The sequence below is a fragment of the Equus asinus genome, chromosome 23, assembly GCF_041296235.1.
Source record: "Equus asinus isolate D_3611 breed Donkey chromosome 23, EquAss-T2T_v2, whole genome shotgun sequence".
NCBI lineage: Eukaryota > Metazoa > Chordata > Mammalia > Perissodactyla > Equidae > Equus > Equus asinus.
The window spans coordinates 30,680,437-30,696,443 of NC_091812.1; the positions used below are offsets into that span (position 1 = coordinate 30,680,437).

The 16,007-nt window shown below is 40.2% G+C and overlaps 1 protein-coding gene across 27 annotated transcripts in view; it reads right to left on the reverse strand.

Annotated features, from left to right (window-relative positions):
• Positions 1-16,007, reverse strand: part of LOC123284727 (annexin A1-like) — an 85,679-nt gene that overhangs the window by 60,016 nt on the left and 9,656 nt on the right. For 26 of the 27 annotated variants that reach the window (XM_070495861.1, XM_070495862.1, XM_070495855.1 and 23 more), the window contains exons 7-8: positions 11,148-11,350; positions 10,537-10,592 (exon numbers count right to left, since the gene is read on the reverse strand). In XM_070495861.1, the coding sequence (XP_070351962.1) occupies positions 11,316-11,350 (35 nt within the window). In that variant the 3' untranslated portion in view covers positions 10,537-10,592; positions 11,148-11,315. Of the gene's footprint in view, positions 1-10,536; positions 10,593-11,147; positions 11,351-14,544; positions 15,751-16,007 lie in introns of those variants that run through there. The other variant, XM_044767637.2, reaches the window with a different exon arrangement.

Consider the following 16,007-nt stretch of genomic DNA (forward strand, 5'->3'; position numbering starts at 1 on the left):
ACCAGATCAGAAGGACCCAGTTTTCCCAAGGTCTTGGTCTGCCAGAAAGATGGCATTGCACTTCTCCCCGATTTGTGGGACCTGAACCCAGCTTGGAGAGCTGGAAAACTCCAGCCCTTAACTCCCCTCTTTGCTAGGGAACCACGTTTTCCTTCCCACTGGGTCCTGGGAAGATGGGAAGCAGCAGTAAGGTTACTTGTGTTTTATCCACACCATGTGAGTCTGTGCTTTTGTGTGAAGGCTGACTCGTGTGGAGGAAAGTTCTATGCCTAGAATTATAAGATTAATGCTAATCAGAGTAATGCAGCATCCCACTTCCAATCTGCTAATGAGCTTTGGGGCGAGATGGCACACCTTCCTGCAGCTGATGGATGCCCCTTTTAGAGGATCTACAACATCCTCCCCAGGTCTTCACTCAGCTGGGCTAACACACTTCAGAACAAAAGAATCCTCAGGGCAGGATGGGACCCCTTGCTTTTCTAGTTCTTGTCCCTTGAATTATCCAAACTTCTCCTCACTTTTCAGTCTACTCTCTCTGCCACTAAAATGGCCGCCTATTAAACTCATCAGTGGAAGCTGCCATACTGTGTCACTTAAACTTTTTCCATTTGCTTATGGTTTTTACTTTTTTTTCATAGAAAGCCCTGACCTAAATCTCTACTCTTCTTTTCTAATGCTTTCATTTTGACCTTACTACTGCTGAAAATCAACCAAACTCATTCATCACTGTCCCTCCCCCCAATCTCCATTAACATTATCCTGTTATCCAGGTTTTTAACATACACTCAAGAGATTGTCAACAAAAATGGACTAAACCTTTACATGGAACTTCTTTACCCCCACATGGGACATTTTCAAGAAGAGGAGCTTTCAGATGAATTAACAATGTACATAAATTTGTTACCAACACTAGAATCTCATTCTAAAATATTTTCTACAGCTCAAAACATGGCACAAGGCAGATTCCTATTTAAGAGAAAGGGCCTTCTTTTAAGTTGTCTTGAAGATTCTGAGACTGTCCTTAAGAGCAGTGCTATGAGAGGATAGGAGGCACAATCTCAGTCACCCCAAGAGTTAATTTAAATGGAGAAGGTGAGATGGTTTCCCAAAGCACTGGAATTGATTTTTCCCTGAGTCTCTCCATAGTTGTAGATTCTGATAATCACAGAAGAAAGAGAAGGAAGAAACTTGGTGTTCCTTCTAACTGCCTCATTTCACAAACCAAGAAATTGAGGATCAGAGACATGAGGTCATTAAAGTCATCCAGTTACTTAGTTGCTTACTTCGACTAGGGTGGTTTCAGAAAGGATGCAGAAAAGTACAAGTATTTGAGAGCTACTTAGGGACTGTATTAATCAACACTGTAATAATCAGCTCTGTGCCCTTGGGTGCTGCGACAGCTGGGGGTCCAGTGCCGCAGCTGAGAAATAAAGTGTGAGGAAGAAACAAAAACTGAGGGAGTCCATCGTCACTAGACCTGCCTTATAAGAAATGTCAAAAAGAGCTCTCCTGTCTGAAATGAAAAGGCAAAGGATACAAAGCTTTAAACAAGTTGATAAATAGATAAAATCAGAAAACTGCAACTCTGTATCAGAACATGTTAGTCAACAATTATGATGCAAAGGTTAAAGGGAAAGAATGCATTAAAAATGACAATAACCATTCCAATTTGGTAACAAATTCACAATACAGAAAGAAATAATTTTGACAACAAAAATAGCAAGGGAAGAAGAAAAGGACAGAACTTGCCTAGTCAAATGAAGCAAAAATGCTATCAGCAGAAAAAGAACTATCTCATCTGTGAGACCTTTTATACAAACCTCATGGTAACCACAAAACAAAAATTAAGGCAGAGTCACGAAACATAAAAAAAGAGGAAACTGAAAAACACATCACCAAACACCGTCAAGCTGAAATTGTAGTGAGAAACACAAGGAAAAAGAAACAAAGGAAATATAGAGCAACCATAAAACAAAAGATAAAATGGCAATAGTAAGTCCCTATATATCAATAATCATCCTAAATGTAAATGGATTGAATGCACCAATGAAAAGGCAGAGAGGCTGGACAGGTTAAGAAAAAGACCCAAAAATGTGCTGCCTCCAGGAGACCCATCTCAGCTCTAAAGAAAAACATAGGCTCAGAGTGAAGGGGTGGAAGATGATACTCCAACCAAATGACAACCAAAAGAAAGTGAGTGTAGCCATAATTCTATCAGACAAAATAGACTTCAAGCCAAAAAAGACAAGAGACAAAGATGGGCATTATATAATGATAAAGGGGATAATCCATCAAGAAGACATACCACTTACTAATATATATGCACCTAACGTAGAAGCACCAAAGTCTATAAAACAACTATTAACAGATCTAAAGGTAGAAACTGACAGCAACACCATAAGAGTAGGGAACTTTAATAACCCAGTTACATCAATGGATAGGTCTTCTAGAGAGAAAAATCAACAAAGAAACGTTGACCTTAAATGAAACACAAGACCAGATGAACTGAATAGATACATATATAATATGCAATCCAAAAGCAGCAGGATATACATTTTCTCTCAAGTACACATGAAACATTCTCAAAGATACACTGTTGGGAAACAAAACAACTCCCAATAAACTTAAGAACACTGAAAAGATATCAAGCATCTTTTCCAACCACAATGGTATGAAACTAGAAATCAACCACAAGTAGAAAGCTGGAAAAGTCACAAATATGTGGAGCCTAAACAACGTGCTATTCATTAACTATTGGAACAACAACAAAATTAAAAGAGAAATGGAAAGATATCTGCAGACAAATAAAAAGGAAAATACAGTGTACCAAAATCTATTGGATACAGCAAAAGCAGTACTAAGAGGGAAGTTCCTAGCAACACAGGCCTACCTTGAGAAACAGGAAAAATCTCAAATAAACAATCTAACAATACATCCAAAAGAATCAGAAAAGAAGAAAAACGAAGTGCCCAAAGTCAGGAGAACAAAGGAACTACTAGAAATCAGAGCTGAAATAAATGACATGGAGAGTAAAAAGAAAATAGAAAAGATCAGCGAAACTAAGAGCTAGTTCTTTGAAAATATAAACAAAATTGACAAACCTTTAGGTAGAATAAGAAAAAAAGAGAGAAGCCTCAAATAAATAAAATCAGAAAGAGAAGAAATCACAAGCAATATAACAGAAATACAAAGGATTACAACAGTATTCTTTATCAATGTTATAAACTACATTAACAAAATGAAGAAGAAAAATCACATGATCATCTCAACAGATGCAGAGAAAGCATTTGACAAGATTCACCACATATTTATGATAATAACTCTCAATAAAATAATTATAGAAGGAAAGTACCTCAACATAATAAAGGCCATATATGTCAAACCAACAGCTAACATTATACTCAATGGTGTAAACTGATAGCTATCCCTCTAAGAGCAGGAACAAGACAAGGATGCCCACCCTCACCCTTCTTAGTCCTAGCCAGAGCAATCAAGTAAGAAAAATAAATAAAACATATTCAAACTGGAAAGGAAGAAGTAAAACTGTCACTACTTGTGGATGATGAGATTTTACATAGAGAAAACGCTAAAGAATCCATCAAAAAACTAAAAACAAACTAGCAGAAATAAACAATCAAGAATACAATCCTATTTACAATCACAACAAAAAGAATTAAGTGGGTAGGAATAAATTTAACCAATGAGGTGAAAGACCTATACACTGAAGACTAGAAGACATTGTTGAAAGAAATTAAAGAAGACATAAAGAAATAGAAGGATATTCTGTGCTCATGGATTAGAAGAATTAACATAGTGAAAAAGTCCACATTACCTAAAGCAATCTACAGATTCAATGTAATCCCTATCAAAACCCCAATGACATTTTTCACAGAAATAGAAAGAAGAATTCTAAAATTTATTGGAAACAACAAAAGTCCCCAAAGAGCCACAGCACTCTAGAGAAAAAAGAACAAAGCTGGAGGCATCACATTCCCTAATTTCACAGTATACTACAAAGCTGTATTAATCAAAACAGCACGATACTGGCAGAAAAGCAGACACAGATCAATGGAACAGAATTGATAGGCAAGAAATAAACCCATACATTTAGGAACAGCCAATTTTCAACAAAGGAGCTAAGAACATACAATGGAGAAGGGAAAGTCTCTTCAATAAACACTGTTGGGAAAACGGACAGCCGCACGCAAAAGAATGAAAGTAGACCATTATCTTACACCATGCACACAAAAATTAACTCAAAATGGATTAAAGACTTGAATGTAATATTGGCCTGTAGTTCTCCTTTTTCGTGGTGTCCTTGTCAGGTTTTGCTATCAGCGTGATGTTGGCCTCATAGAATGTGTTAGGAAGTGTTCCATCTTCCCTAATTTTTTGGAATAGCTTGAAAAGGATAGGTATTAAATCCTCTCTGAAAGTTTGGTAGAATTCCCCAGGAAAGCCATCTGGTCCTGGGGTTTTATTCTTTGGGATGTTTTTGATTACTGTTTCAATCTCTTTCCTTGTGATTGGTCTGTTCAAATTGTCTGCCTCTTCTTGAGTGAGCTTCGGGAGATTGTAGGAGTCCAAGAATTTATCCATTTCCTCTAGGTTATCCATTCTGTTGGCAAGATTGTAACCTATCAATAACTCAATAAAAAAAAAAATTTTGGCAACCAGAATTCAGCAATTCATCAAAAGAATCATACATCAGGATCAGGTGGGATTCATACCAGGGACACAGGGATGGTTCAACATCCGCAAATCAATCAACGTGATACACCACATCAACAAACTGAGGAATAAAAACCACATGAGCATCTCAATAGATGCAGAGAAGGCATTTGACAAGATCCAACAGCCATTTATGATAAAAACTCTGAACAAAATGGGCATAGAAGGAAACTACCTCAACATAATAAAGGCCATATACGACAAACCCATAGCCAACATCATACTCAATGGGCAAAAACTGAACCCCATCCCCCTGAAAACAGGAACGAGACAAGGATGCCCTCTATCACCACTCTTATTTAACATAGTACTGGAGGTCCTGGCCAGAGCAATCAGGCAAGAAAAAGGAATAAAAGGAATCCAAATAGGAAGGGAAGAAGTGAAACTCTCGCTGTTTGCAGACGACATGATCTTATATATAGAAAACCCCAAAGAATCCATTGGAAAACTGTTAGAAGTAATCAACAACTACAGCAAAGTTGCAGGGTATAAAATCAATTTGCATAAATCAGTAGCATTTCTATACTCCAGTAATGAACCAACAGAAAAAGAACTCAAGAATACAATACCATTCACAATTGCAACAAAAAGAATAAAATACCTTGGGGTAAATTTAACTAAGGAAGTGAAGGACCTATATGATGAAAATTACAAGGCCTTTCTGAGAGAATTGGACGACAACATGAGGAGATGGAAAGACATTCCATGTACATGGATTGGAAGAATAAACATAGTTAAAATGTCCATTCTACCTAAAGCAATCTACAGATTCAACGCCGTCCGAATCAGAATCCCAATGACATTCTTTACAGAATTAGAACAAAGAATCCTAAAATTCATATGGGGCAACAAAAGACCCCGAATTGCTAAAGCAATCCTGAGACTGGGTGATCTCTGAGGGGGTGGGCACAAAGGGTGAAGTGGTGCACCTACAACATGACTGACAAACATTAATGTACAATTGAAATTTCACAAGATTGTAACCTATCAATAACTCAATAAAAAAAAAGAAAATAAAGACTTGAATGTAAGACCTGAAACCATAAAACTCCAAAGAAGAAAACGTAGGCAGTAAGCTCTTTGCTGTCATTCTTAGCAGTATCTTTTTGAATATGTCTCCTCAGGAAAGGGAAACAAAAGAAAAAATAAGCTAATGGGACTACATCAAACTAAAAAGTGTCTGTATGGCAAAGGAAACATCAATAAAATGAAAAGACAACCTAGCAATTGGAAGAAGATATCTGCAAATCATTTATCCAATAAGGGGTTGCCATCCAAAATATATAAAGAACTCAACAACAAAAGAACAAACTTAGTCAAGAAATGGGCAGAGGATTTGAACAGACATTTTCCCAAAGATATACAGATGGCCAACAGGCACATGAAAAGATGTTCAACATCACTAATTATTAGGGAAATACAAATCAAAACCACAATGAGATATCACCTCATGCCCATCAGAATGGCTATTATTAAAAAGACAAGAAATAAGAAGTGTTGGAGAGGGGCCAGTGCCATGGCCGAGTGGTTAAGTTCATGTGTGCTACTTCAGCGGCCCAGGGTTTTGCTGGTTTGGATCCTGGGCCTGGACACGGCACCACTCATCAAGCCATGCTGAGGTGGCATCCCACACAGCACAGCCAGAAGGACATACAACTAGAATATACAACTATGTACTGGGAGGGTTTTGGGAGAACAAGAAGGAAAAAAAGATAGACAACGGATGTTAGCTCAGGTGCCAATCTTTATAAAGAAAACAGAAGGGTTGGAGAGGATGTGGAAAAAAGGGAGCCCTCATACACTGCTGGTGGGAATGTAAATTGGTGCAGCCACTATGGAAAACAGTACAGACATTCCTCAAAAACTTAAAAATAGAATGACCAGGCATGACATCAGCATCACGGCAGAGTGAGCTCTTCCCTTAGACTCTCCTCCCTAAGAAACAATGAAAAGGACATTCATAAACCAACAGAGGACAGGCACACAACACAAAAGACATCTGAGAGACCCACGCAGCCATATGTCTGAAGGTGGAGGTGCTGGACCCCCCAGGAGGAAGAAGGAGGAAATAAGGGGATCTCCTCTCCCTCCCAGCAATGACCTAGGGCACAGGACCATGCACAGCTCTGAGAAAAGAGGGGCCTGGGGGGAGACTCTGTGGGAATGCCTTCGCTCTCCAAGTTCCCTCACATCCCATAGGAAAGCTCCACAGAGGAGGCTAAGCTATTGTGGGGTTGTCTTCATGAAGCCAGCACGCCAGGAGGACAGACAGCGAGGGCAAAGAGAGGACACCCACGGGATGGCATATGCAAAAGAAGTGCCCCTCCCCCTGCTGGGCTCACAAGCTCAGCCAGTCAGCTAGAGCAAGGGACCCCCTCTAGAGTGCCCATGCATACATTAGCAAAGCAGCAGCTACAAGCAGGCAATCGCAGATGGGTCCTGTCAGCATAGATGCCAAAGGACAAGCACAGACACCAGGGATCACAGCAGGCTCAGAATACACAGCTCCTGAACCTCCTCCAGTGGTGGCAGGTGGAATCTGCAACCAGATACTATCTATGTGAAGGCACAAACCAACCCCATCAAATAGTATGAAGAAATATATTAATAGTCCAGACCAGAAGGAAAATGAAAAGCACCTAGAAATCAATCCTGAAGGCACACAAATTTACAATGTAAATGACAGAGAATTCAAAATAGCTAACATTAAAAAACTCAACGAGTTACAAGAAAATTCAGATAGTTCAATTAAATCAGGAATAAAATTTATAAACAGAGGGAATACTTCACAAAAGAGATTGACCCTATAAAGAGAAACCAATCGGAAATGTTGGAGATGAAAAACACAATGAGAGAAAGAAAAATCTGGATACCCTGAATTACAGAGCTGACATTATGGAAGACGGAATTAGCAATCTGGAGGACCAAAATATAGAAAGGCTTCAGATGGAGGAGGAGAGAGAATTAAGACTAAAAAGAAACGAAGAAATTCTCTGAGAAATATCTGATTCAATTAGGAAATGCAACATAAAAACTATGGGTATTATAGAGGGAGAAGGGAGGGAGAAAGGAGCAGAAAGTCTGTTCAAACCTGGGACAGGAGCTGGAATTACAAGTAAAAGACGCTAACAGAACTTCTGATTACATCAATGTAAAAAGACCTACTCCAAGGCATAGAGTAGTAAAACTGGCAAAAGTCACTGACAAAGAAGAAATATTTTTAAAGGCAGCAAGGCAGAAGAAAATAACTTACAAAGGCCATATCAAACTTTCAGGAGATTTCTCAGCAGAATGTTTACAGGCTATGAGAAGGTAGAATGAGATATTCAAAATTCTGAAAGACAAAAACCTTGAGCCAAGACTACTCTATCCAGGGAAAAATATCCTACACATATGGTGGAGAAATAAAAACTTTCCCACATAAACGAAAGCTGAGGTAGTTCATTGCCACAAGACACCCCAAACAGGAAATGCTCAAAAAGACCTTCATACCTGAAAAAGAAAAAAAAGAGTTCACAAAGCCTTGAGCAAGGAGATAAACAGGCAGCCAAAGTCAGAAAATTGCAGCTCTCTACCAGAACAGGTTAGCAAAAACTTAATTATGACATTAAAGATAAAGGGAAGGAAAGCATCAAAAATAACTATAATCTTGTGATTTTAACCACAAAATCACAACACAAAACAGAATATGTTATGACCAACAAATCAGAGGAAGAGGAAAGGGATGGAACTGGCTTAGACCAAGGAAATAAGAGGCTATCAGAAAATGGTATATCTCATCTACGAGATTTTTTATACAAACCTGATGGTAACCACTAAACAAATAATCAGAACAGAGACACAAATGATACAAAAAAAAGAAAACTGAGGGGCTGTCCCAGTGGCATAATGGTTAAGTTCGCATGCTCTGCTTCAGCCACCCAGGGTTTGCAGCTTCAGGTCCCAGGCACAGACCTATGCATCTCTCATCAAGCCCTGCTGTGCTGGCATCCCACATACAAAAAACAGAGGAAGATTGCCACAGATGTTAGCTCAGCAACAATCTTCCTCAAGCTAAAAGAGAGGAAGATTGCTTAGAGATGTTAGCTCGGGGCCAGTCTCCCTCACACACAAAAAAGAGAAAACTGAGAAAACCATCATAGAGAACTACCAAACTGAACTGGCAGTCCAAAATACACAAGACGAGAAACAAGGGAAATACAGAACTGGAAAACAACGTGATAAAATGGCAGCATTAAGCCCTTATATATAAATAATCACTCTAAATGTAAATGGATTGAATTCTCCAATCAAAAGACAGAGTGGTGGGATGGACTGAAAAACAAGACTCATCAATATGCTGCCTCCAGGAAACACTCTTAGCTCTAAAGACAAACACAGGCTCAGAGTGAAGGGACGGAAGATGATACTCTAAGCTAATGGCAAACAAAAGAAAGCAGTTATCGCAATACTCATATAAGACACAGTAGACTTCAAGATAAAAAAGGCAATGAGAGACAAAGAGGGGCAGTATATAATGATAAAAGGGATGCTCCAACAAGAAAACATAACACTTATAAATATACGTGTACCCAACAAAGGAGTACCAAAGTACATAAAGCAACTATTAACAGACCTAAAAAGAGATATTAACAACAACATAATAATAGTAGGGGGCCCCAACACTCTACTTACATCGATGGATAGATCATCCAGACAGAAAGTTAACAAGGAAATAGTGGAATTAAGTGAAAAACTAGACGAGATGGACTTAACAGATATATATGGAACATTCTATCCAAAAACAGCAGAATACACATTCTTCTCAAGTGCACATGGAGCATTCTAAGGACAGACCATATGTTTTGAAACAAGACAGGCCTCAATAAATTTAAGAAGATTGAAATCACATCAAGCATCTTTTCTGACCAAAATGCTATGAGACTAGAAATCAGCTACAGGAAAAAAGCTGGGAAAGTGACAAATATGTGGAGACTACACAACATGCTACTGAACAACCAATGGACCATTGAAGAAATTAAAAGAGAAATCAAAAAATATCTGGAGACAAATGAAAATGAAAATACACCACACCAACTCATATGGGATGCAGAAAAAGTGGTCCTATGAGGGAAATTCATAGCAATACAGGCCCAGCTTAAAAAACAAGAAAGATCTCAAATAAGCAATCTTAAAATACAGTTAGAAAATGAAGAACCAACAAAGCCCAAAGTCAGCTGAAGGAGGGAAATAATAAAAATCAGAGCAGAAATAAATGAAATTGAAACCAAAAAAAAAAAAAAAACAGTAGAAAAGATCAGTGAAACAAAGAACTGGTTCTTTGAGAAGATATGCAAAATTGACAAACCCTTAGCCTGACCCTCTAAGAAAAAAAAGAGAGAAGGCTCAAATAAATAAAATTAGAAATGAAAGAGGAGAAATTACAACAGATACCACAGAAATATAAAGGATTATAAGAGAATACTATGAAAAACTATATAGCAACAAACTGGACAATCTAGAAGAAACAGATAAATTCTAAGACTCATACAACTTCCCAAAACTGAATCAAGAATAAACAGAGAATCTGAATAGGCCGATCACAAGTAAAGAGATTGAAACAGGTAGCTTAGTGGGAAACTACTTACCCTGACAAGGTTACCCACTCAGAGCTAACAGCCAACATCACAATTAATAGGAAAAACATTTCCTCAACACTGACTTGATTTCTACTATTCCTACTTCTCCTTTTCCTTTAATGCATGGATCCTGCTAAATCTTATAAATCCATTACAATATAAAGTGGGGAATGAATAAAGAGCTCACCTGAGGGATGTTCACTTTCTGTGGCTCCTGGGCGAGTACAGAGGGCTGTGGTTCAGCTGAGGGGACAGAAAGAAGACAGGGGTCCTGAGATTTAGCTGTCTTACAGCTCTTAGATTCACCTCCTCAAATCTCAGCACCCCAGTTGGGGATCATCCTCCCCAGAGGCACAGGGCCCTCTGGGCCTTGAAAAGGCACAAGAAGGATCATGGACAGGCAGCAACACCTGTCTTTGTGTGATTCTGAAATGACCATGGAGCTGAAATCTGCAGTTTTTTACTGAGTGAACATAAACTTTACTCGACTGATTTAACAATAACGCATGCGTCCTTCTGAATAACAGAAAGAAATCAAAACAACAGAAGATTAGTTGAATTAAAGTACGCCAAACGAAAAGACACTATTCCTTCATTAAAGTTAACTTAGCAGAAAAATACTCAGTATGCATCGTTTATCTATTTTTCTCAGTAATATTATTTAACCCCTGGTCTACACAATCCACGGAAAGCCTAGTAAAAGAGATGGGGTGATTTAACGCAGGAATTTTTAATTGTTCATTTCAGCTGGGAAGTATTTCTCAAAAGGCCCTTTTGATAGATGCTTTGGTAACTTACCTGTGAGAGAGTGAACTGTCACAAACTGCGTTTCCCTGGACAAGTCACTGAAGTTTTCAGGCCCAATGTCTTTAAATCTTTCAAAAGAGTTAGAAGTAGGTGACCTTGGAAAACTCTTCACAGATCATCATTCTTGGATCCTGTGACGTCAGGATAACGTCACTGATGTCACGTGGTGGTGGACATGTGTGACAGCAGCGCATCTGTAAATAGCGGGGCCATTTAAGGGGACTGGAGACAGAACTTCCTCCCTCTGCCTGGTTGTCCCTTACCCCCAGACCTTGCCCTCACGGCTCTCCAACAAAGCAGCCTTTCCTGAGCAGCCTGCCCCTGGGCCACCCCAGCTCGCCTGTTCTTCCCAGGGACGGCCCAAATGCCCCACTGTCACACAGTGTGGTGGCTCCTGAAGGTGGCATCATCATCAAGTCTGGTTCATCCTGGGCAGGAGGATCAAGGCCTGCTTCTGATCTTGCAAATCTAGCATCTGCTCCTTTCTGGGCTCTTGTCTCTGCTCTGAAGCTCTGGAGAGAGGTCTAAGGTCAGAGGGGCGCTCTCTTCCAGGTAAGACTCCTTCACAGAGGCCCCCTGCTTCCCGCCTCACAAGGGCTGGTTTGTTTCAAGGCAACTGGGACATGGATCTGAGAAATAAATTCATTTTAGGGGCAAAAAGCCTGACTCTTGGAATTCATTATAACATTAGACTTCAAGGACAGAAAGCCTGACAATGCAGAGAGGGCCAGGCGCCTCTGTCTGACCCAAGGGACCTGAAGAGACACTAGAAATCCCAGGATACATGTGACACACGGTGGGATTCCATCCACATCCTTTCCTTTACATCCCTGGGGACGCAGGGACAGGCCATGTTCCTAAGTGCTGTGAAGGCTGTAACGCCAGCCTTAGGCAGGTGTGACATCAGACAAAGCCTGAGACTGAAGCGAAGCACACCTGCCCTCGAATCCAAATTCCCTGGCTGGGAGCTCCTGACTCGAGCACATCGGGCCACCGACCCGAGCCTCGGTTTCTGGTGAAGTGGTTGTCAGGGTACATTAAACTATCCAGTAAACAAACAGAGCGTCCTCTAACTATAACAGCAGTTGTCACTTACTTAAGGCTTCCTACCTGGCACTTGTCTAAAATAGTGATCTATGTTTCCAAACGTCGCCGTGAAACAATCATTATTAATATTTATAGAGGAGAACCCTGACTCTCGCCCAGGTTCCTTCTGTCGCCCCTGCTTACAGGTGACAGAGCTGGCACTGACCGGGCCTGTAGTGCTCCAGAGCTCGGGCTCCACCGCAGACCCGTGGTCACCGTCCGCCTGATAAACGCACTCCTCCCTCCCGCACCCACCGCCGCCGACACGGGCTTCTCTCCGGTCGGGCTGCAGGCGGGCCGGTCACACGATCCTCGGGCACCCCGGACCGCCCCGAACACCTGCGCCCCGGGAGCCCGAGGGCCGGGGTCTCCCCCATCGGCCTTACCCGCTCTGACGGCCCGCCCGGGTTTATACACCGCCGCGGGGGGCGACGAGGTCCCAGACACTTCCTGCTCCCATCCCCAAGCACAGGCACACCCTTCCCAGCTAGTCCCTCGCCCTAGGTGCGCACCCTGCCTTTTCCGAGCACACCCCAAAGTTCCCCAACGGTTCTCTGGAGTCCTGAGAAGACGAACGAGGAGGCTACGGCTGCACATGCGCAGAAGGAGCGTGGCGGCCCCTTCCCAGAGTCCGGGCGGTGAACCTCACCTATTTAAAACTACATTTCCCATAGGCCTCCGCGTCTACACTTCAAGTCTCTCTTGGCCTTTCCGCGAAAGCGGGAGGACGGTGTTCTTAAATCTCTCCTGCCCAGGGTCCTCCAAGCCCGAAGAGGTTAAGGGTCAAGCCTGAACTCTGCGGTCAAATGCAAAGGGTAGTCCGCTATTGGCTCCCGATTAAAATAGCATTTTTTTTCATAAGTCATTTGGAGGTAATTGGGGAAATTTGAATACGGATTGGATATGGAAAATATTAAAATATTACTTAGATGGTGTGAAAAAAATTTGGAGTTATGTAGGAAAATTGATTTTGTAAAAAGAAAAAGACATGACGACTGAAGTAGTCAAATTATATAGCTGTAAAATTATAATTTTACAATTTCTCACCCTGGGACCTCCACCCTGTTCCTTTACAGCCGCCGGACCCACCAACCCCTGAGCCCCATCCTGGCGCGCCTGGGGCCCAGTGTGCAGATTCTACTGAGGGTCTGCACAGGTGCTCCAGGGGTGGATGTTTATAGGAAATCTGTTGGGTTTTATAAATTAACATTGCTTCTTGCTGAATTCTCTTATTGTTTCCTAAATTTTTGTGTTAAATAGCTTGGATTTCCATGCACACAACGACAAGTTTGCTTGCTTTTTGCTGACGTTTATAATTCTTTGTCATTCTTTAGCAAATTACAGATAAAAGCACAAGAATGCTGGTTAAACTATATTAAATCAATCATAATAGACTTTCACATAAAGATCACGAAGGAGAGAAAGTGGTCACAACATATGTCATTTAACAAACATTTATTGAAAACTGACTGTACAATCGACATCATTCTAGGTGCTGGGATAGCAACATCAAAGAAAAGAGAGTAAATTCCCTACCCCCATGGAGTTTATGATCAGGGTTGTTGTGGGGCCTATTAGTCAGGGTCCCCTCAAGAAACAGGTGTCAGTTGTCAAGAAACCATGGGACACTTGAGGAGAGTCTAATAAATAGGGCTCTAAAAATGTGGGTAGGGTTAGTGAAGCATCCTGTAACTAGTGTTGGTAGAGAGTTATTATCACCCCCAGGGCTGCAGTGAGAGTAGGTAACATTATCAGAACTTAGCACAAGAGGCCACCCTTATGAGAGCTGTGGTCTTAGGAAGAGAAACATTGTGAATGCCCATTACATGGCTCAGCACGGAGAGCCAAAGGAATAAATACCCAACACCTCACTTGTTCTCTTCCCTCTGATATCCTATCCTCCGTTAAGCATTTATAAACCCCATTCAATACCTGTTCTTAGAATTCCATCCACACATGTCTCTTCTAGACCTTTTTGTCACCAATTTTCCAGTCTTAGTCTTGTTTAGCCGCCTACTACCTGTCAACTCACTGAGCTACTGGACATAAATCAGTATAAATCGAAACTCAAGTACATGTCAGTTCTTCACAAAGTGAACTAAATATACCTCCTTAAACTCTACCCACTGGGAAGATTTTTTTCACCACACGTTTCAGAACCACCCCTAAGTGAGACTGTAATTGTAGCAGCCATAATTTCCAATGATGCCACCATACACTGTAAACCCAGTTTGAAGGAGAGTTGATGGGTATGTGGCCACAGGTCTCCCTTGGGGACTTTTGGGGAATGTTTAATTGTATATTCTTGTGACCAAGTTATGAGGAATTTTGTCAAAGGGACCCAGCCTTCCCTTTAGTCAAAGCCTCCTGTCTATAAAGTAGGATATATCAAGGATTTAGAAAGAGAATCTGAATCCCTGTTGTGGTGATTTGTGTTCGTTTTCTGCCCACAAGATCCAGAATTTCACATGTATATAGATATATATCTCAAGAAGCATCTTAGTAGAATACCCATCTATTTCATTTCAATGAACTTCGTGATCAAAGAGCCACCACCACTGATCCCTTCATGTCACCACAAAAGATGGCTGCACATGAGAAACACTCTAAGAGTTTTAAAAAACATTTGTCAGTATCCCATTAGAGAAAATACATATTTCATTGGTATGAAATGCAACGTGGGCTGCTCCTGAGTCCACAGGGAGTATACTCATATTGATTAATTTGAGCCTATCCAAACATAATTCATCCTTTCTAATCTAACATTATTAAATAATTAATTCTACGTCAGAATTTAAGCAGGAGATGAATAGAAGACATTTAAGAAAATAAACCAGAGGCACTTGCTTGAACATGGATGATTTACTTTAAAAACTATAAATATATTGTATATAGTATAGTTTAATTATGTGCATATATGTGTACGTACATATAGATATAGATTTAAAACTTTTCTTTATCTAAACACCCTTCCTTAACTGTGCAAAATAATGCTCAATTAGAAAAAAATTAATTGAATTTATATTTGACTAGAAGACAGGGCAATTTAATAAGCTATCATTGGACTATATCTTGGATGTAATAGAGAAATAGGACTTTAACCCAGCTGTCTTATCAAACAAAAAACTAATAATAATGCCATTCTTGATTATTATCACTGATAAATGGATCTAAGATAAATATTCATACTGAGATAAGAATTGCAGAAAATGAGGTTAGAAGCTTCCTTATTCTGATTTCTTTGAAATTGCTCTGAAAACAATATGCAAGGGATGTTGCGTTCTCTGTGCTTGGTATGAAAATGAAGCAGAAAGATCCTTTATGAGGTCACATCATCATAAACCAGTAAAGCTGGGGGCTCAAGAAATTAGAAAAGAAAAATAGCAAAAGACCCAGTACTGCCCAGGACCCAGTTGCATCTCTCTCTACAGTGTTGATCATATCATTTAAAGGAGATGTTTCACTGAGTAGATAAAGTGAGCCATGGCTGGTCTATCATCCCCACGACCTAATTAGAGATAAAGAATAAGTCGCCATTTATGTTCATAATGGTAAACGTAGTTTCCAGCAGAGGATTATAAGCACCTAGTTCTTTACCTTTTCAAGGACAAATGGAGAATATTTTGTTTGGAGATTTTTATTCTTTTGTTATCTTTTAAAAATAAAAGACAACAGGACATTTCTATGAAATAAATATCAGAATAATATGAAATGTTTTTAGAAAATTCTTTAAATTTGATGCTTTCAGTTGACTTTTCCATTATG